This window comes from Caloenas nicobarica, chromosome 3 (assembly GCF_036013445.1).
Source record: "Caloenas nicobarica isolate bCalNic1 chromosome 3, bCalNic1.hap1, whole genome shotgun sequence".
Classification (NCBI taxonomy): Eukaryota; Metazoa; Chordata; class Aves; order Columbiformes; family Columbidae; genus Caloenas; species Caloenas nicobarica.
The window spans coordinates 102,321,598-102,342,868 of NC_088247.1; the positions used below are offsets into that span (position 1 = coordinate 102,321,598).

Below are 21,271 nucleotides of genomic sequence, written 5' to 3' on the forward strand. Positions count from 1 at the left end.
TCTAGGAGAGGAAGGAGGAGCAGCAGTTGCCATTGCAGCCCGTGGGATGCAGTTGGAACAACCAGCGCTTCCTATTTGTGCTGCAAGGTTTGCTGTAAGGGAAGTGAGGCTTGGGATGTTCAAATATGGGGGTGGTTTAGGATTTGAAAAAGAATGGAAATTGGTTGTTTCTCTAAATTAATTTGTAATAAAATAGTTTAAGTATTTTTGTTGAATCCTGAGGGTTGATTGGTGACTTGTTTAGGTTGAGAAACTAATCCATGCCTACAGAGCTGTTACTTGGTCACAACCCTTTTGAGGTCTGTGAGCAATAGCGTCTATTAGAAAGCCGTGCAGTTCCTTGAGGCTTACAGATGCTGTCTGCTACCTGCAAGTCTCTTTTCTGTTCTCAGTAGATTTTTCAGAGCTTTCATCCTATTATCTTTGCTGACCAAATGTTCAGTTTCAATACAGCAGGACGAGGTGGTTGTTAGGGAAGGTGTTGCATCTCCCGGAGTGTCAGATGGACTGAGACTGCTCCAACATCCTGCCAGTCTTTCCCTTGAACATACCTCATCTGTGTGTAGCCAGAATCTTAGTCACTCTGCTGTGCATTCTCTGAACAGCTTCTGTGAAGTGGATGCAAGAGCTATATGCTTTGTGTCAGTGTTCAATGCTTTACTGTCTTGTTTTGAATCCTAATTTTAAATGAAAGCTGGGCTCCTGCAGAAAGGGCCGACCGCCAGGGAATTGGTGCTATCCTGATTTGTGCTTTAGTCCTTACTTGAATGTTCCCTAAAGTTGCAGTAATGATAGCTCTGATTTTTTCCCCCAGGACATGAAGTACAGTTACTGTAAGCTTTCTTTTTCTTCCTAGTGACTGAAAAGCAACTTGCTGAAAAGATTAAAAACCTTCTACAAGAAAAAACAGAAATCTTAGCAAAGATGTCAGAATATGATCAAAAGGTATTTGTTCTAGGTTCTTGTCCTTTCCTTTCTAATTTTCTGCTATTGGTTTAAAGACACAGTCACAGTTTTATTCTTACTGAATATTATGTTGGCAATTTCCTCAGTTTTGTTTGGTTGTTTCTGTGCTTAGATAAAGGAAGCAAAGGAATCTGTGAAAGTTGCCCAAGAACAGAAAGACATTCTCTCTGATGAAACCGCAGGGCTTAAGGTAAGAAACAGTTAACTGTCTCTACCGAAAGCAAAAACATCAATAAAATAACTTGCTTTAGTTGGTCTTTTACTCTTGTTTTGGTTTTTTTAGGACACTGTCAAAGGACTGGAAGAAGCAAATCGTCAACTAGATGACAAAGTAAAAAATCTGCACACAATGCTTGAAACAGAGAGAAAACAGAACGAAAAGAAACAAAACAAGGTAGGAGCAATCACATTAATTCCTTATATTGTCCTTAAGTTAATGTGCCCTAAAACCTGCTCACAACCTTGTGGGTGAGCAGAGAGAGGTAGAGCAAACAAGATGTGCTGTCTCAAAAAGAGAACTGAAATGAAATTTCAGATTCATCCCAAGCTCAAGGGAGAGAATCTATAGATTGTTTGGGGGTGGTGGGGTGGGGTGTTGTGTGGTTTGTTTGTCTATTTGTTTTTTTTCTCTCATCTAAAATTGTGATGGGTTTGTGTGGTTATGTGCTTTTACACACAAACAGATGTGTTCAAGTCATGGGCTAGTCTAATACTTCCTAGCCAGAGCCAGGAAGTTCCTTAACAATTTGGCTGAAGGTTTCAGGTTTGCAAGAGATGTTTTCTTGTACTTCTATAAAACTAGATGCTTCCTCTAAGTGTGCAGATCTGTAAGCTGCCCCTCATTCTTGTTGTCCAGAGGTATTTATTACTACTTTTTTTTTTCTTTCTTATTTTTAAAGCCTGATATTTTGTAGTAATGGTGAGCTGCAATAAGTTCTTTGAACTTGTTTTGATCAAAGGTTGCTAATGACAGCAGCACATGGTACTTTCGTTCTAGACTGTGCAGGTGTGCAGGGAACTTTTCCAGCCACGCATGAGCAGAGTCACAGTGGGGTTTGATTCTAATGTGTTGTGTGTTTCTATTCCTTGCCTTGCTGATAAGGCAGTGCTGTGTTGCTGCTAATCTAATGGCTGCTCTAAATGAAAATTTGTTGGTGTTTTAACTTTCCTCTTATGCTTCCAAAATATACAGGTAAAGTAACTACACATTCGGGCTGAGGCATGTACAAGCCTAGTACGCAGTCTCTGTTCTTCTTTTTCTTATATAGATCTCTGAAACCCAGAAGTCCTTGGAGAAACTTCAAGAGGCTGTCAGTGTGCATTCTGTAGAACTTTCAGAGGTAAAGCGTTATCTATACCCTCTTAGCAGTCACAGGTACAGGTCCTGGTGCCAGGAAAGTTCATATCTAGGATGTAATAAAAAAAACTAGCTTAGCAGATTCGAGGTTGTGCATGTATTCCTTTCCCGTTACTAGTTAATACTCAGCTCTTGTTCCATTACAGTTTGACTTCTTGTCTTTTTGTTCCTTTTTCTTTCTTATGTAGGTGCAGATAGCCCTTAATGAAGCTAAACTAAGTGAAGAAAAGGTGAAATCTGAGCTTCATCATGTGCAGGAAGAGAATGCTAGGCTGAAAAAGAGCAAGGAACAAGTAAGTTATGCCCAAGACAGACAACTTTGTTTCTCTTTTGAATGAAATGTCGGGGCTTTATTCCTGGTTTTCTGAAGTATAACTGCAGTGTGTCTCTGTTTTCTTAACATGTCAGAATTCCACATTTCATATTATCAAGATAAAATTTTAACTCCTTGCGCCTGCCTGCAAATGCTTTTTGTGCAGGTGAGCCATGTGTCTTCGGTATGAAGGCTTTGCTAGTTTCAGTGATTCAGTTTTGTCAGCAACTTCACAGAATGTCTGTGCTGATGTGGTGGTCACTGCATGATTGGGAGATTGCTACTTGGGATCAGGACTGAAGGAAGTAATGGTAAAGAATTGCCAAAGTGCAGTTCTGAAGCCAAGTGAAGTAGAGAGGGCCTTTAGCCCTGGAATGTCATGACAATTATTTTACAGATAATTGTAAATATCTGTTTTCTTTCTCTGTATATGAAGTAGATGGCCTTTTAAGGAATATGGTTTGATTACTTCTGAACTGCAATTAATTCCTAGTATTTTGAAGTGTGTAAGCAGTTTGGTTCTGATGTTGGGATATTAGCTGAGAGAACATCAAATTTGTAAAATCACCTAATAGTATAAATTGCAGAGAGATTCCCAGCATCCAGTCCTACCGTTGGGCTAGTGATGAGTGTGTTTAACTGTGAAGTCTACACTTTATCTGTGATTTGTGGTGATCAGTTATCATCAGAGCTACCAGTAAAATAGGCTTTATTGACATATACTCCATACTAAAAATAAAACAAATAATCATCTTGCCTTGGTGCTTCATACAGTTGCTAAAAGAAGCTGAAGGTTGGAGTGAGAGGCATACTGAGCTCAGTGAGCAGATCAAACTGTATCAGAAGTCTCAGAAGGACATAGAAGAAGCACTCGCCTACAAGGAAAATGAAATTGAAGTAGGTTCTTTATAACAAGCTTATTTTAAATATTATACATTGTAAAATACTTGGAAATACTTTATAAAATGCAAAGCGATTCCCCTTCAGCGAACCTTTGATTTCATTACTAGGTTTTAACGAACTGCATCATGCAGCTGAAGCAGCTTGACATGGATTTGGCATCTGAGGCCAAGAAGGATGGTGAAGGGCATGAGTGGAGCACAGGAGACGATCTGGCCAATGGAGAGTTGCCAGGTACAGTCATCCTACCTGCTGGCTGGTATGCCTATGGCCAAAGCATATGTGCTGATATGTTTGTGGCATGTCATATGGGGAGTGAGAGGAATCTGTGCATGTGGGCTAAGAGACTGCCAGCTTTAGTCCTCAGACAGTATAAAATGTCTCCTAACTGAAGGGAGAGACCATTAACAAGGCCTATAATTGCTTTTAGATTACTGTTTATGTAAATCATAAGTGTAATGACACAGTTTTAAAGATTGCGTATAAAGGTTAGTAATTAAGAACATTCCAAAAGCTGAGAATCTCAGCTTGGTGTTATGCTACTTTTTTTTTGATGTGAATTTTTAATGAATATTGTACTTACCTCTGGTTAGATAATCAATTTACATATCACATCTTTGAAATCTTGAAAGACCGAAATAGACATTTTCAAAACTCTTCAGGAAGTTTGTAATTCCTGATATTACATATGTATTGGCTACATCTTTGGTTTTGAAATATTTTTTAATTTTCCTTTTTTCTAACCACGTAGTATATGTGGACTGGAAATTCCCACTTTTTGATTTTCAGATAGTATGTCTGATAACAGATGCTGCATTCACATTAACGTTGTGGTCGCTAGAACAAGTGACAAGAAGCAATAATTGGAATGCCTTTTGGAATAAATCTAAGAGTTCTGTTCTGCTGGTCATGGAATTACTATTGTTTTTTTCCCCATCTTCCCCCTTTTTTTGGACTATGTAAGGAGCCCTATCCCAGATTAAAATGTAAGGAGTGTTATTTTTAACAGCTGTAGAGTACAGGGAATTTGGGTTTAAAAAACAGGGAAAACAAATACATTTTTCTCTTTTAGATAATGAGAGTGAGAAGATGAAGGCTCAGATTAAGCAGATGATGGATGTCTCCAGGGTATGCTGCACAAGATATCTAATAAATGCAGCCACATTACTGCTATGCCTAAGATTATAAACTTTCTGCCTCTCTTTTCAGGTAAAAACTATGTTATCCATAGTTGAAGAAGACAGAAATCTTCTGCAATCCAAACTGAGTGATGAAGTAGCTGCAAGACATGAGCTGGAAGGTAGGCTTAGCAAAAGAGTTGCTTAGGATGAAATGCTGTTTGTGGTTTAAAAATAAACAGTGTTTTAGTGGCATAATGGTTCTCATTGCAATTTTCTTCAAGTTCCTCACCTGCCTTTGCTTCTCCAACAGAGCAAATAAAAAAATTAGAACATGACTCCTGTTCGCTCCAGTCAGCCAAGTCTCGTCTGGAAAATGAATGCAAAACACTGCAGCAGAAAGTGGAGATTCTTGGTGAACTTTACCAGCAGAAGGAGATGGCACTCCAGAAGTAAGCCTTTCATTATTTTCCATAGCGTTGCATCTTCTGTCGTAGGCACAATCCAAATACTCTTTGCTCTGAAGGATCAGATAACTTGAAAATTGTATTTGGAATGAAAGGTGATGATTGCTGATTCAGTACGGTTGAAGCTAGTACCCCTTTTTTTACTTTTTTCCACCGTTCCAGAGATTCTAAAAAGACTGTCACTTTGCACACACAATATTGCCTTCTACTACTAAAAAATAAATGGTGAGGAGGGAAAAACAAACAAAAAACAGCAAACAACTTTTGGAGAAGGGAAATGGGTGGCTTGGTCTGCAAATTCTGTGGTTGCTCTGTCGCATTACCCAGAAATGTCAAGGAGAATATACTGGCCATGAAGTTTTGTTTCAGTTACTCTGATCTCAGTTCAGCGAGTCTAATTCTCATAATGTAGAAACTTAGTATTTTAGCCTTGTGACCTTTTTGTATTCTCAAAGTGCTAAACTAAGGTTAAGTTTGTGGAGGCAGTTGAGATGAATGAATTACTAGCAGTGAAGAATTAGTTGCGTATCTGTGTTCATTCCTCATTTATTTACTGACTGAAATGTCTTTAATACTACCTCAGTTTTGCGGGGAAAGTTTTGAGATAGGATTCAGGGACACTGAGCTAAATTCTGTAGGAAAGCTTGAAATTGTGGTAGAGAAGCAATTGAAAGTCGTAAGGTTTGGGTGTGTAGGCTGCAGGAAGCACAGGGCTGGAACAAGCTAAGGAATTGAGGTTACACAGCACCGCAGTAGTGAAACTGCCTGACCTTGTAACTTTGGGATCCAGGTGTAGTAAACACAATAATGGAGAGGTGAAGGACAGCCCACCTCTCAAGGAAAACTTCCTCTTGGTCTCTCTGAAGGATTTCTACTTCTTCCAAACCTTTTAGGAAGTTACAGTGCCTGTTACATCTTCTTGATTAGAATGAAGGACTTCCTGCATTTTTTTTCTGGAAAACTATTTCCACATGTAGCCAAAGAAATGGATTACATTGAACTGCCTATTAGCAATAGTCAACTTACTACTAGTTCAGTGGTTCCAGTTTTGTGGGATAGCTCTTGTAAATTAGGAACACCATATGAACCTCTTAAATACTTCCAGAAAATGTAAAAAAATTAAAGAATTAGTGAACCATGAGGTTATAAAAAGGCTGTGGAGATTGGTCATGTAATAAATTGCTGTGGAGAGTACTTGGAAAAAAGCTTCTTTCCACACAGCTGATGACTATGGAATGTATTTGTCATCTGGGCCCTAAAATCCTCCTTTTTTACTACACATTAATTTCTTCATTTCCCTTGGGTAGGCGTCAGTTCTGCATATTTCCTTGTTTATAACTTTGTATATCTGGATTACCATCTGTAAGTGAACTACAGGATCCGAAGAGATTAACTGCCTACAATTGTTAGATTCTGACAAAACTTTAGATGCTGACAGAATTTTTCAGTCAAGTCTGCATCCTTAATTTTCAGGTTTTGTACACAAAGGGTTTCAAAACACAGTATTTCTGTAGCTTTAAAAAAAATCTCTTTATTCTTTCTCTGTATTCTCATGCATTGTTATAGATTCTGATGTTGTTAACATGGGACTGCCTTGATTTTTGAGTTGTAGTAGATGTAGGATGCTGGAATATATGGTATGGTTTTGCTTTGTGTTTTTTTTTTTTTTTCCCCTATACAGAAAACTGACCCAGGAAGAGTATGAGCGTCAGGAGAAGGAGCAGAAATTGTCTGCTGCAGATGAAAAAGCTGTGCTGGCCATCGAGGAAGTGAAAGTCTACAAGTAACTTCAGTTTCTGAAGGCTGTTGTTTTCTTTTATTTCAGCTATTGAAGAAAATTCATTTAAACCTCCCTCCTTCTCCTCCTTTTCCTTTGTACAGGCAAAGGATCCAAGATATGGAAGAAGAATTGCAAAAAACGGAGAGATCTTACAAAAACCAGGTAAGATTCCTGCTTACCTGGTTTTTGTGTTACCTTTTGCTGCGTACTAGTAGTTGGACAAAGTAGGCTAAAACACTTCTTTTCTTCTCAGATTGCTGTTCATGAGAAAAAGGCACATGACAACTGGGTAAGAGTGTTTTTCCTTTTCTGATGCAGACAGTTTGTGTTTGACTTCAGGTTGGTGCAATTCATGCAGTTGACAAAATTTTCCCTAATAGCTTATTGCCCGCTCTGCTGAGAGAGCTCTGGCTGAAGAAAAAAGAGAAGCAGCCAATCTGAGACAAAAGTAAGTGCAGTACAAACCTATTGCCCTTTGAACACGCTGCGTGTTGCTTAGGAGAGAAGGAGCTCAAACAATGCAAGGTGCTCAGCTCGCTTGCTCAGAATGTGCAGTGCATATTTGAGTTACTAGCTTTAAACTATGATTAAACTGTTTTGATGGTTAAAATAAGGTTTCTTGGTGAAAGCTGTAACATTTTACAATGTGGTTTGCTGTGTTACATTATAACAAATATAACTCACATGTATTATTTGAATAAAAAACCCTTTTATTTTTAAAAATTAGATTAATAGAAGTAAACCAAAAAATCGTCATGCTTCAAAGACCGTTAATTGTAAAGCCAACTCCAGGCAGACCCGATCGCCAAGTCCCAGCGCGACGAGGTAAATGCTGCTGTTTCTCCCAAAACTTTGGTCTTTGAGTCAGTATATCCTAAAAAAATAAGGCTACGATTCATTGTAGAAAAGTAAAGCGTTTATTCTTCTTTGGCATAGGGCCCTTAAGCAGAGATGGCTCTTTCGGCCCATCACCTGTAAGTGGTGGGAATCCATCACCCACACAGATGATAGAAGTTCCTGCTCGGCCCCTTTCTGCTCCTCGAAGGGAAGGCTCAAGAGGTGAATTTGGTAAGCAGTGAGGCTTCCCTTCTGTGATAACTATCCTGGGCTACAAACCCAAGAATGCCAAGGTCTGATCTTGGTTCTAGGGATAGTGTTAAGTATTGATACAGATAGGTGGTTGGTTATGTTTTGTGTGGTTTTGTGTTTTGTTTGTTTGTTTTTTTTAAATAGAAATGGCTGAGGCATGTATTGATTAGGATCTCTGGGGTTCTTGTTTTCCTTATGGTACAGTGGTAGATGGCCCTCCTGTTCCACGAAGGCCACCAGAGTTACCTGGAAGGATGTCTGTTCCCGGTAAGCTACATGGCCTGCAACTTATTTGGTTAATCTTTTACTCAGAAATGTAATTTAAAACCAGTGTTCCCAACCCAGGCATGGTAAGACATGCATTTGTGGCTCTCTTTACAGATCTTGGGCCTGCTCTAGCATCCCTGATCAGTAGTGGGCCAAGAACCTCCTCCCCTTCCACAGCACTGGATGGAGTGGTAAGCTGAAAAACCCCAATGTCAGGAAGTGTTTCAAATACATGATTCACTGTACTTCCTGCTGCTTCTTTAACTGTATCATGTTCTGTCTTGTCTATATCCTGTCACTATCTTTATTTGCTGTCAAAAAAAAAAAAAAAAAAGCAACCCTCTCCCAAAGAGTCTGAAGCCCCCTGTGTCACTTCTGATTCGCCTTCATCTACTGAACCAACTACAGTGAGTATTCAGAGGCTGAAGGCTGGATATGGTGCTTCTCTGCTTTGATGAATAACAGGCTTGGTGTTCTGAGCTGCTAAATAACAAAAAGCTCCGTGAAACTAACCCAGGGCTCATACCTCTTGTCTCGGAAGGTTTCTCTACTGTTGAGCAGTTCTGTCTGGTTTTTATAGAATTGAGGAAATGAGATCTTTCTTGTTAAAAACTGCAAGCAAACACTTTGGAGTGACTACAACAATAATCCCAAGAAGCTATCTTACCTGTGGTATTTAAGCACAATCCATGTGTAATGCAATTTATCAAAGGGGTGTCCACCAAGGATACTTCAGAAGCAATTGAACTTCTCTTTAGTACAGCTTCAGCTAAAGAAAACTTGTCACTTCAGAAGGCACACTGAACACTCACTCCTAGGTAGTGCAAGCAGTGTTCTGGGTGAAGGGACGATGGTGCAGTAACTTTCCCTGTTTTCTACTTGGTTTATGTGTTTTGGGGTGTGTTGTTCTCTTCCCCCTCCCCACCTCCACCTCTTGGCCTTTGGGTGAGGGGTTGTGGTGGTCAGCAGTGCCAATACTTCTCTGATGCAGTGAGTAACAACACACTGAACTATCACCTCGTCTTGCACAGGCTAACCCTAGTCCCAAAGGCCCACCTTCTTTCCCTGGGACGCCTATCATGACCTCCCCAGTGCTGGGACCTCCGCCTCCACCGCCTCTTCGCTACGGACCACCGCCAGCTCCTCTCCGTGGGCACTTTGGGCCTCGACCTCTTCCCGTGCCCCTAGGTACAGTTGTGTTGTCGTGTGCTGAAGCTTCACTTTGCTTCTCGGAAGCCTGCCGCAGACCTGAGATCTGCTGCTCATTACCACACAGCTTCCCCACGCTTCACGGGGTCTAGCTGTCCTGCTCAGTAACCTTGGACACGTGGGTGGTTTCAGGCCTCTGAAATCCCAAGGCATTTTTCCTTGTTTAGTCTAAAATGGAAATCAGCAGTCAAAAGTCACTAGAACATAATCCGTGGCCTGTGAAGTCTGCACATGACAGTGACCCACCCCAGAGCTGCTCCAAAAACTGAAATGAGGAATGAGTCAGGAGCTTCACCATTTGGGTTAAAGCAAGAATTCATTTAACTCTGTGTTTTCGTTTCCTTCTAGTTCGTGGTGCTCCCTTGCCACCTCCAGCTGCACGAGATTTCTTACCTGGCCCACCCTTAGGAGTGAGAGATCTGCCTCCTGGCCCACTGCCACCGCCTCCAGATCCAAGGGGCTATGGACGTGGGCACCCTCCTTTTCGACCCCTAGGTCCTCCTGGCCCAAGAGATTTCCCTCCTGGCTCACGGCTACCCCCGCCTGGTTCAAGAGACTATGCGCCTTCTCCTAACAGAGACTTGCCTCCAGCGGGACCCAGAGACTACCCTGCAGGTCCTCCTCCACCACCAGGCTCCAAGGACTACACACAGCCTCCTACCCAGAAACCCTGACTGCAGCGTCTGCTCAGCAGCTCAGCCGAATGGACTCTAGCACACTTCCTGCAGTCAGGATTTTAGAAAGTGGTTCTCTTTTTGAAGCCATTTGTCTCATTTCAGTATACTTCGGCTTTCGCGGGATTAATTTTTATCCAATTGCTACAGACATCTTATGTGCATTTATGATCACCTTAAACTCATCCATCCTCTTGGGCTGCAAGAACCTTCTTGTGATGGACTTGAACTTACTCTAAACGTGCAATAGAAAGGAAGTACCTGTGTGGCTAGTTTTAATTAAATGTAGCCTCTGTAACCAGTTGGTGAACGAACTAATTTGGTGGAAAATGTAAATCAAATCATTTCCTGTGGAAATAATTTTTAAGTAAAATGCTATCCTACCTGCCTTCTCCATCACATTATTAAGCTGCAGTTACTGTAGGCCAGGGGTTTACATGAGGACTGTGAGGTGGTGTTTTTTGTTTGTTTGTTTTTTTTTTCCTTAAAAAGATGTCTGGTCAGAGATCAGAAGCACAAATGACACTGTATTCAAAGGAAAGTTATAATAAAAAGCAAAATTCCTTTTGCTAAACCCTGAAGGCTCTGTTTCAGTGCCATTTTTTTGTTCAGAAAGGACATCGCTTCAGTAATTTAACCAGAGATGCTACAGCTGTGACCAAGAACTGAATGAAGGCTGATTTGCTGCTGCTGCAGCATTAATGACTGTGTTACCCTTACACTGAACCCATCTGGTGTGTTTTGGCTGAGCTTCATGTACTGAAGACAAGAGGGACAGAGCCCTCCTCAGCTGGGCAGTACAGAGCTGGGCTTTGTTTTGAAATACAGGTGAATGCTCCAGGATCCTAAAAACTAAGAAATCTCATAATCACTTTCTGCTTTCAAGACTGGCCTGCAGCATGAAGCAAGGTTTGAGTGCTGAGTTTTCATCTTAGTACTTAAGACCAATTCAGCTTTCTTGGCAGTAAGGCTGTGTTTTTACAGCCTTTTTCACTTATCTTAGAAAAGTTTTCCATAAAGCAGAGTGGGTTTATGTAAACCATATTAACCTGTATTGCTTTAAATCAGTTTGCATACACAGAACACTGGATAGCTTTAGAAAAAAAAAATGCCCTACACCTGTAGATGTTCAAAGAAGTCCCTGAATGTATAAGTGTTAACACAAGGATGAGTATGTAGCATTTGGCAAAGCTGGCCCGAGTCTAAAGTTTTTCAACAGTGCTCTCTGTACAAAAGTAAGCCTTGGGGAGGGAAAAAAAAAGGAGAAAATAACTAGGAATCATTAAAAAAAAACCCTACTGAAAGGCCACTACAGCTTTACTGCCAGAGTACAAGCAGTCATTAAACTTGCCATTTAGGTGTTACATTCTTGCAGTACAAGTATTAAGCTTCAGGTTTAAGATTAAAGACAAGATAGAACATCACTAAAGCATAAAACAATACAGGAGTTTGTGGTGTAGGGAGCAGTAGTCCTTTCAGTGAAAGACAGTCCACAGAAAAAACACAAAGGACAGAAGCAACTTTAAAAATGGTATTTCACACTCTACAGACATTAATTCACAATTAGTTAAATACAAAGCTCTACTTGTGTATTTAACAAAAATACTTCAAAGTTGACATTTCATATAACTGGAGTTAATACAGACAACTACAGGCAGGGGAAGAGCCAAGGGAAGCAGCAGAAAGAAGGGGGTTGCAGTTCAAGTGAAGGCTAATGACACACACGGATGAACATTTGCATTTGAAAGTCAGGTTCTCCACATTCGGGATCTTTCCTTCCCCTGCACCAAGCTTTGTGCTGCTCTGTGCGCCTTCCCCTGCGAGCCTGAACTACTGCCAGCTGGGTGCCACTGCTCTCTGGAGTTACAGGGGAGCAGACAACCCACTGATTACAGTGGTGTCACCAGGCCCTGAGTGACACCAGCAGGGAGGGGAGGGTGGCAGAGCTGGGACAGAGCCCCAGAATCATCCCTTGCTGAGCAGGACAGATTCTTAGGAGGTCAGACAGCCCTGAGCCATCCCAGGCAGGTAACACAGCTCCAGCACTAGCTCAGGTGTATTTCCTTTTGCAGAGTTCAAAGGATGATTTTTAATTATTAAAAATTCGTGTCTCCCCCTTTCATCTGGGCTCCTGACTGCTGCATTCAGAGATAATTCCATAACTCATCAGGGTATGTTTTCAGGGCTTGATATTCAATGTATCAGATGTAATGCCACTGGGGTATTGTAAAGACCCATAAACAGGAAAATTCAATTGCACTTCTTTTTTTCTATCCACCAACCAGTAGTGGAATTTGAGGAAGTGCTGCTGACTTTTGCTGTAATACCTAAATAGTGTCAGCCCTAGTTATACCAGAAGAAAGGGAGGGCAAGAAAATTAGGATATTCCAAAACCAGCTTTTTATCCTACTCAGTATGATAAAGCCAAAATGCAGAACACCTGTCTGTGGGCAGATAAATATCAGGAGGAAAAGTAACATCGCTTCCCTTAAAGCATAATGTAACATCTTGGGGTTACATGATAGAAAGGAGGAACTGGTGATACATTTGCATCCAGACTGTTGAAAATAAACCTAACATTGGACACTGGTTTGGGAGCTGGGTCTTCTGTTAGCATAGCAGAATATTTAGACACTAGTTAGATATGCAAGAAGTATATCAAACTTTAAAGTATTGTATTAAATATCCACACAAAAGATATGAAAGATTTGACTGGGCTCTACTTCTGTCCCTTTATTAGGTCAAAAGGTGAATGCAAGTGTGTCATAATAAGCCAATGTCCTGCAGCTTATTACACACCAAATCAAAAAATATAGAAAATAAATGATAATCCTATCTACGTACATAAAAAGGTAATTTTTAGAGTAAGTTTCCAGACTTGCATAAAATATGCAGAAAACTGCATACGATCAGTTTCCATAAGAACAGCAGTTTAATGTAAAAGGTGGGGCAACCTGCTAGCCAGATGTGCTTTAGCAAAACCTCTAGAAAGCTGACACTTGACCACTGAGGGGCCTGAAATGGCAAAACACCCACCACCACGAGGCTGAAGCCCTGGAGAAAAGCCCTCTCTGTCCCTCACATACCTCTGCAAATCACTCTGTGACAAGATACAGAAAAAATTAGCTCTATTAGGGAGTAATGGCGATTTAAAAGACTATATATAACATGTTTTGTATCCAAAACTCAGTCCGAGTGGATCAGGCAAGGCTGTTAAAAATCATAGTTCGGTGTTCTCATCTGCAGTTGTCCTCCTCCTGGCCCCGCCACAGCAGAACAGCTGCCTGAGGAGCTTTTCTGTGGCCACCGCACTTGACCCAGCACCCTCCTCTCTCCCACTTTAAATCACTTGCAGGACCTCCAGCTCCTTCCCGCCCCACCTCGTCCTTCCCTGTTCCTCTGCCACCCAGCCCGCTACAGAGGACTCCGAAATGCAGATGAGAGGAACTACAATAGCACAGCATGTGTAAACAGTTAGTAGGCCTGCCACGTCTTTATTGCTACAGGTTTGGCAAAGGGGCGGTCTCCATCCTTGGGTGGAGTTTGAGGCAAAAGGATAATAACTGTTAAGATTAAAAAAAAAAAAAATGATGAACAGTAAAATTAGGAAAAGCAGCCAACGGTATTTCAGGGCTCTCAGAAAAACCTCTATCTGGAAGGTACTGAAAAAAAAAAAAGAATCTTGCACTGGAATGGTAGTCTTGCCTCTGACCCTGGCGTCGTGCTGTGCTGCGTGTGATGGTCCCGTCTGACCCACTGGCATGAATTCGGTCGTTTTCCGGCCCCTGGAAGGCTAAGGCTACCAGACACAGCTACCAGGACTCGTGGTTCAGTTCACAGAAGTCTCACAACTAGGGTCATTCCTTGTGCAATGTTTGATGGAGGTGAAGGTAAAGTGGTTTCTTGGTCAAGAGTTGCAATTTCTTCCTTTTAAAGTCAGTGGGTTTTTTGTACCTGTAACCACAAGGATGCAAATTAATCCAAGTGCTACTGGCTCTGTAGGAAGATGAAAGCGTCCAAGAAAGCTTGTCCTGTACAGATCTTATTACTGTAATCTTTTAAATACATATCACAAGACTTACTGGAAGAAACAATCATTAATAGATTTACAGGAAGAAAAAAAAAATCAAACCAGTATTTTCTCTGGATTATTATCTTTACAAAACAAATATTTCAATTTTTAAATGAATGTGAGTTTTTTGCAAGGAGAATTCATGATGCAATACTCTGGACTGTAGGAAATGCAGTATCTCCTGCTTCAGCACTCATTATTTCGGTACTTCAGAAGTACTCCAGTGAGCACAGACTACGTGCTCTTCCTAGAGATGCCCAGAACTACAAAGTTCACCCTCTTCCCGAAAAAAAACAAAACCAATGAACCAAACATGCTCAAAAACCTCCCTCTGACCTTCAGCCACACAGTGAGGGTCAGAAGCACATCATGACCACTGCAGCATCACCAACTGATCTATTTCTTGGTCTATTTAGAGCAGGCAAAAAAACCCAACCACCCAACAATGCTTTGAAATGTTCATAAAATTAACTTGAAAATCAGTATCACATTTCTCAGATCAGTTTTCCTTTACAAAAGTTCTGTAGTACAAGAATGTGGGAGGTGAATTGGGTTTTTTTTGGTTTGTTTTTTAAAATATAGCTGATCCGGCACTCAAGCTAAGGTCAACAAATTGGGAGAATTTCATTTTAGCTTCAAACAAAATTTCATTACAAACACCAGCCTTTCATTTGGAAATAGGCTAGTTTTTGAGAAGAGTCTCTAACCATTTTATTTGCCTAAAAGCATTTTATCTTTCCTTCTTTATTAAAAATTGAATGTTCCTTATAGAAGTCAATCTAATGAGTCCAAGAAACCTTTCTTGATGCAACAGACACACATTGTAACTGAAGCCCAGTTCATTTTGTCTGCTGTTGGCATCTATAATTGCAAGTCACTTACAGTTCTATAACAATTGCCCCAGGTTTAATTTCATCCATCTCCATGAAAGCAAAGCACTTGGTGCTAGTAAACCTTTTCTTAGGCTTGTAGTGTTTGAATTCAAAGAAAATAGCTGCACCTAGAGTGGAAAAAGGGTTTAATACAAAAGTTAGCAATTATGGTTGACAGTTACCTGAAAACTTATCTGCCATTAAGATGCTCTACAGAATTATCTCCAACACTTGTGTTATTTACTCAAAAGCTTACAATGTTCTTACAATGTTCATCAGGCTCACAAAAGCCTGTACACTTCACTCAATCACTCATATCCAGGTAACTGTCCAGTGACTAAGAAGGTGATGAAGCAGCTCAATACCTGTGTAGCAGAGCAGACTGCTGCATTTTTATCTCTTTTCATTCCTCCCTTGTCTGCAAGTCATCAGAACGACCGATTTGAGAGAGACAGGATGCAAAAGTCTATTTTTATCCTTGTCTGGATCTTGAGCCCTGCAGCAGCAGCTCCAGCACAGCCTGTTTATTAGATCAGGAGCAGCCCAGTGTTGACACTTCCAAAGCTCCTGGGCCCCGTTTCAGGTCCCTGACACTACGTACCTTTTGTTAGTTTTTCAACATGTTTCTGAATCTCGATGTCCACATTAAAATGGACATATGTGTCCTCCTTCCTCAAAGCCACAGGAGTGTCTTGCACAGGAGTCAGATCGATCCCATTCAAATCTGCAGGAAAGAAGCAACGTGAGAATAGCAGAAACTTCTCAGAGTTTAAGGTCTTGCTTTATAAGATTTATGAATCACTAGTAATACTTCCACAAAAAGTTAATGAACACCTGGATTTATCCCTAAACTTAAGAAAGGGAGAAATCATGCCCCCTCACAGGCAATGAATTTTCTTTTTTGATTGCAACATAAAAGCAAGTAAAGTCCTGACAATATTTAAGATGGATATTTGGAGTTATCCCTCTTTTTATTTTGAGGAACATGTTTCTTCCTGTTGCCAGAAAAGGATCCCATTCCCTATGCAAGCAGGACTGCAGCTGGGCTTCAGAATTTCCAGCTGAACCAGCGGGAAGGGATAGACACCAAAGCCCCCCCTGCACAGCGGGTCTGCAGGGCCCCGCTGGCACACACTGTGTGTGCCCTGCTTTGCTGCCCCAACTCAACGTGCATTATTCCCCTGGGATTTCCCGCAGGCAGAGGTACAGTGGGGCCGCAGGTTGGACCCAGCTGTCAGCACCAGGCTCTGGTTGTGCTGCTGGGGCACAAGCCACCACTGACAACGCTGTTTTTCACGACTATATTTGTTCTCTTACTCTTTCTCCCCTCATGAGTGATGCCCTTCCCTCAGATGGAGAAAAGATGTAATGAGGTGGCCAAGATTCCAAGTGCATAGCACAGGCATCGTGCCTGGGGTACAGGCTGAGGCCCTGCGCACCATGGATGCACTCAGACCACCAGCATGGCATCAGGAACAAAGCTCTCTCCAAACCTGCACAAGAGCAGCCTGGCACAGAACCAAGGAAAAACAACTACTAAGCATCTTGGTGACTCCTCATAGGGACAAAACTTTTCAGAGCTACTTCTCCTCACAAAAAATCTTGAGAAATTAAGTATAAAAAGTCACCATTAGCAGACTAGGTGATAGCCCACGCACACACTTTTTGATCCTGTTCTCTACCTCATCCTCTGGCAGCCAGCATTTACAGGGGCTTGCAAATAGAGCACCATGTGTCAACAGAAAAACTTGTTGGGAAAGCAAGCCCAGCAATACACAGTCTCTCTTAGCTCCAGAAAGGAAATGAGCACTAGCTCTGAAGGCAAGCAAGCAACACTGTTAACAATATGTATTTAAGTTAGAAAAGACAAACATGTCAGTGGAAAGGAACAACGAATGTTTCCTTTACAAGTTCTGATAAGTTCCAGGATCCCAATGTTAGAACCCCACTCAGGCTGGTGTTTTCCTGTTGGCCAAGAGAAACTCAGCATGAAAGAATTCAATTTAATTAAATTTGATTAAACCTACATCCATGCAGCTAGCCCCACCGCTGAAGACACCCATCCCTCAGCCTTCTGGCATACCAGAAGCAAAAAAAGATCCACCAGCGACCAGAGAAATGGAGCCCAAAGAACAGTTACACAATCGAAAAATAAGGCTGCAAACCTGAGGCAACACCATAAACAAAGAAATACTGCATGTTTCCAAGACTGAAAACACGAAAAAGGCAGTTGTATCAGCAGGGCAAGGCACGAGTCATGCTCCAGCTTCCACCCCAACCAAGTGAACTCCTCAGAGATCCAGAGAGAAGTGGAGGGTTTCACCATTGAAAAATGATCACAGGAAACAGGATTAGATAAAGCTTTCTATCTCTATATTTTGGCAGGTGACAGTTGAGAACATCACTTGGATTCAGGTGACATTCAATACTGTGACCCTTAACTTCTGCCAAAGAACTTGTCTGGTGGAGGAAGCGCCTGATCACACATCTAACAAGTGTTTTATCCCTCCGTTGGGTATCCAATAGCACTTTTAAAGAGGACACACACAAGGTCACATTTGCAACTGAAAATAACTGGAGGTTGATGGCTCAGCTACAAGTTTTTCTATGATAAACAACAGGAAAAAAAAAATCATACGCCTCAAAAGATTGTAAAGATAAGCAGAAGTCAAGCAGGGCAGGTTAAGGGGAAGCAATTGTGACTGCAGGGGCTTCCTGCTACAAAATGCAAAATGGGGAAGAGACAGATACTCCCACTAGAAAGAGTGTGAACACCCAAAATCCCAGCCTCAAGCAAGAGCCATCTAACCACGTTGTCATCTGAAACAGTGAGAAATCCTAATGCTGCCTATCCTGGACTGACAGAGGGAGAGGTTCTTCCAGATTCATGGAACCTCTCAGAGTGGTGAGGGCTTTTAGCCCACCAGGCTTTGGCCATAATATTTCACTGCCAAGGCTAAAACATTTTATGTTTTATTTCATTCACATGCCTTGCTTCCCAGCTTCATATCCATCTCTTTAAACCTTAAGCTTCAGTAAGATGGTCTTTGTTTTACTAAAAAATTAGTTTAATGACAGGGAAAGAATGGAGCCAGCAGGCTGTGGTTCACCATCTCCAAAAAGCCCAGAGACCAATCTGTGTTGGGGAGTACAGGCAGCCCAAACAGATCTGTACTCAGCTGAGGGAGCTGGAGTAGAGAAATACAGTCTGCCCAGTCACTGATACTCGGCTCTCAGCACAGCAAAGGCAGCCCTGAGGGCACAGAAAAGCACGTCTCCTGCAGTGATTCACCTCCCAGGAACTCTCAAATACACAATATTCCCACCCCTGATTAAAGTGGAAGCCTTAAGTCCACAATACAAAATGCAAGTACTAACACATTTTTCCCAGCAGGTTGAAAAATCAATACAGCTTTCACAAAACTACACTCTCTCCCAACTAGAAGCGAGGAGCCAGGAAGAGAAATCATTACCCTTTACACTGACTGTGATGTAAGGATCAATGCACTGCCCAGCATCTTTCAGACCAATTTTCTCTATGTTGATGGTGAGTAATGTCATCCCGGGTTCAGATGGCAATCTGGGTAATAAAGTACCTGGAAAGAGTAAAGAATGTTATTAACCCTTTGTTTCAGCTTACAGCAGAGGCCTTGCTTATCCCATCATCTCTCATGGAAGATGCTGTTCCCTGTAGGTGGTTCAAAGCCCAAGGATTCATATCCCAGTAGTACACAGCACTATGGGCAAGTCTGTGTGCACAGACACATGACATCTTTTGACAGATTTCAAAGCCCACACCAAAAAACCCCAGCACTGCCTCAAGTCAAATGAATTCATAAAAAAACGATGTCATAAGAACAGAAAAGCTTTGTTTTAAGTGTTCTTTCTTGCTCTCAAGCAGAATAACTCATGCATGGAACTGAATTTATATCATTTTTTAAGAATTAAATTTGAGAGGCTGGATTCAATCTGCAGTGGCAGGAAGTTCAGACACTTCATCAGGAGTCCCACCGCACTGAACATGACTTGGCTTCATGTTGACCATTTAGGCTGGGAAAATAAGGAGGAAAATGGCATTGTTGCAAATCCCACTGGACATAAGGGAACCAGAAGAGAGATTCTTAATTATTTAAGTTCTACTGGCCTCTACTTAAAGGAAGGAGATTAAAAAAAAGAAAGTGTTTGCATCCCCCAAGTTCCCTTCTGCCTTAAGGAAGAAGTTCTCAGTGCTGTCAAGAACATTTAGCATCAAAACTTCATGTTCAGTGTAGGTGAATCCTCCCAGTGCTGAGGAAGACAGTGCAGCTGGCAAGAAATCCAAACTGTTCAAACTCACTAAGAGCCATGAGATTCTGTCATCAACAATGGAGTAGGTTTCTTCATGCTGATTTTAGCAAAAACTGGCAGGCTTCAAGTCTGTCTCCAGTGTTAGATGAATAAGCACGAAGACAGAAAATGCTTAGACTCATGAGCAAGTTTGATTTAAAGTTATGGTTTTCTAATTAAAAAGAAAATGTTATCCCAAGGCTTGAGATCTAAACAACGTAATAGTTTCCTTTGGCAAGTCCAATATGGGTTTTCCTTGATGCTTTTTTTCCTCTTGATCTGCTTGAGGAGCAGGAGAACCAAGGAGTTTTATTAGGAAGACTTGCTTTGCAAGAGGGGACCATGTATTCTGCTCTTAGAACTAGATAGCCACGGCTCCAGCAAGATTTCATGAGCACTCCCGCAGCCAGCCCCTCTTTCAGGATCATCAGCAAGACCTGAATTCACATCTGTGATGCAGTGTGTTTCTGTATTCCCTGTCTCAGCTGCCAGTGGACTCATGACCTCCAGGGTACTGCGTCTGCAGGCACTTCACAACATATCACGGCAGAATTCAACCCACTGTTCCGTTCTGAAGTAATGGGACAGGCTTGTGACCGCAGTATGAGCAATGTTAAAAAGCAAACTTATTAGAGAGCACCCATTTCTGCAAATCAGCATACACACTCTAGTCAATCTCGCTGTCTATTGAACAGATGTTCAAAGACAGGGTTCTTATTTCAATCTAAATGAAGGTAGAAGCAAGCCCATCTTCTCTTTGGCACAAAACTTTCCTCTGCCATCTTTCATTTGTCTCCTAACACCAGCATGCCCTCAAGAACCAAGAACAACCCTAACGTTCTGTTTTCCTGTCCCTCAAAGGGACTAAGTGATGGGATACTGGCCACAAAAATCACCTGAAAGATGCATCAGACTGGCATTTATTATAAAAACAGGGGCTTAAGAAAAACTATTCTGTTCTTGCAAAATGCTCTCCAGAATGTGTGGAATTGCAGAGTTGCAACGAAAAAAAAGAGACAAGCTGACTTTCAGCAGGTAGGAGAACAGTAGGACAGATGGTCCCCAAGGAATACGGTTCTCTTTCTGCCTCAACAGAGGAAGAGCCAAGCCAACGATGCACCACAGCAGCTGACTGTGACCTCTCACGTGAGCCACAGCCACCCCAGCAGGTCTTTTGCTGGAGCCTCTGTAGTCATTTCTCACAGGAGTCATTAGCTAATGTGCCATCAGCTAATTAGCCATTAGCCAACAGCAACTGCCCTGTGGTTTGACTTGACTAGGGCTGGGCATCGCACTGCCCGTCTGCTACCACGGCTTGGGCCCGTTGGCCTCCAGCAGGCTCTTGTTGAGGCTTTTCAGGAGAAAAATCACCAGTCATTTCAGACACAGGGCAACATAGCCAGAGGGGGAAAGGAGTGAAATAAGTGTTCTCCTACAAGTGCATTTCCGGGCTCCCCAGTTTAAGAGGGACAAGGAATTACTGGGGGGAGTCCAGCAGTGGGCTACGAAGATGATGAGGGGCCTAGAGCACCTTTCCTATGAAGAGAGACTGAAAGAGCTGGGTCTGTTCAGCCTGGAGGAGAGAAGGCTGAGAGGGGATCTCATCAATGTTTATAAATATCTCAAGGGGCGTTGTCAAAAGTACAGGCCCAGACTCCTTTCAGTGGTGCCCAATGACAGGATGAGGGGCAACGGGCACAGACTGAAGCACAGGAGGTTCCACCTAAACATGAGGAGAAACTTCTTTCCTGTGAGGGTGCCAGAGCCCTGGAACAGGCTGCCCAGAGAGGTTGTGGAGTCTCCTTCTCTGGAGACATTCAAACCCGCCTGGACACCTTCCTGTGCGATCTGCTCTGGGTGA

At 42.0% G+C, this 21,271-nt stretch overlaps 2 protein-coding genes across 4 annotated transcripts in view; one reads left to right on the plus strand and one right to left on the minus strand.

The window, feature by feature from the left end:
- MIA3 (MIA SH3 domain ER export factor 3) overlaps window positions 1–10,721 on the plus strand; it is a 28,187-nt gene extending 17,466 nt beyond the window's left edge. The window contains exons 9-29 of one of the 2 annotated variants that reach the window (XM_065630838.1): window positions 857–945; window positions 1,079–1,156; window positions 1,250–1,360; window positions 2,235–2,306; window positions 2,512–2,616; window positions 3,411–3,533; window positions 3,647–3,770; window positions 4,609–4,664; window positions 4,746–4,836; window positions 4,968–5,106; window positions 6,803–6,904; window positions 7,003–7,063; window positions 7,155–7,190; window positions 7,282–7,349; window positions 7,629–7,726; window positions 7,838–7,969; window positions 8,195–8,257; window positions 8,372–8,448; window positions 8,593–8,664; window positions 9,289–9,445; window positions 9,815–10,721. In XM_065630838.1, coding sequence (XP_065486910.1) covers window positions 857–945; window positions 1,079–1,156; window positions 1,250–1,360; window positions 2,235–2,306; window positions 2,512–2,616; window positions 3,411–3,533; window positions 3,647–3,770; window positions 4,609–4,664; window positions 4,746–4,836; window positions 4,968–5,106; window positions 6,803–6,904; window positions 7,003–7,063; window positions 7,155–7,190; window positions 7,282–7,349; window positions 7,629–7,726; window positions 7,838–7,969; window positions 8,195–8,257; window positions 8,372–8,448; window positions 8,593–8,664; window positions 9,289–9,445; window positions 9,815–10,140 — 2,180 coding nt within the window. In that variant the 3' untranslated portion in view covers window positions 10,141–10,721. The remainder of the gene's footprint in view (window positions 1–856; window positions 946–1,078; window positions 1,157–1,249; window positions 1,361–2,234; window positions 2,307–2,511; window positions 2,617–3,410; window positions 3,534–3,646; window positions 3,771–4,608; window positions 4,665–4,745; window positions 4,837–4,967; window positions 5,107–6,802; window positions 6,905–7,002; window positions 7,064–7,154; window positions 7,191–7,281; window positions 7,350–7,628; window positions 7,727–7,837; window positions 7,970–8,194; window positions 8,258–8,371; window positions 8,449–8,592; window positions 8,665–9,288; window positions 9,446–9,814) is intronic. The other variant, XM_065630839.1, reaches the window with a different exon arrangement.
- Window positions 10,722–13,605: 2,884 nt separating this feature from the next.
- AIDA (axin interactor, dorsalization associated) overlaps window positions 13,606–21,271 on the minus strand; it is a 29,455-nt gene continuing 21,789 nt past the window's right edge. For both annotated transcript variants that reach the window (XM_065631282.1, XM_065631281.1), the window contains 4 exons: window positions 18,558–18,680; window positions 15,686–15,808; window positions 15,095–15,212; window positions 13,606–14,094 (listed from right to left, as the gene is read on the minus strand). In XM_065631282.1, coding sequence (XP_065487354.1) covers window positions 13,998–14,094; window positions 15,095–15,212; window positions 15,686–15,808; window positions 18,558–18,680 — 461 coding nt within the window. In that variant the 3' untranslated portion in view covers window positions 13,606–13,997. The remainder of the gene's footprint in view (window positions 14,095–15,094; window positions 15,213–15,685; window positions 15,809–18,557; window positions 18,681–21,271) is intronic.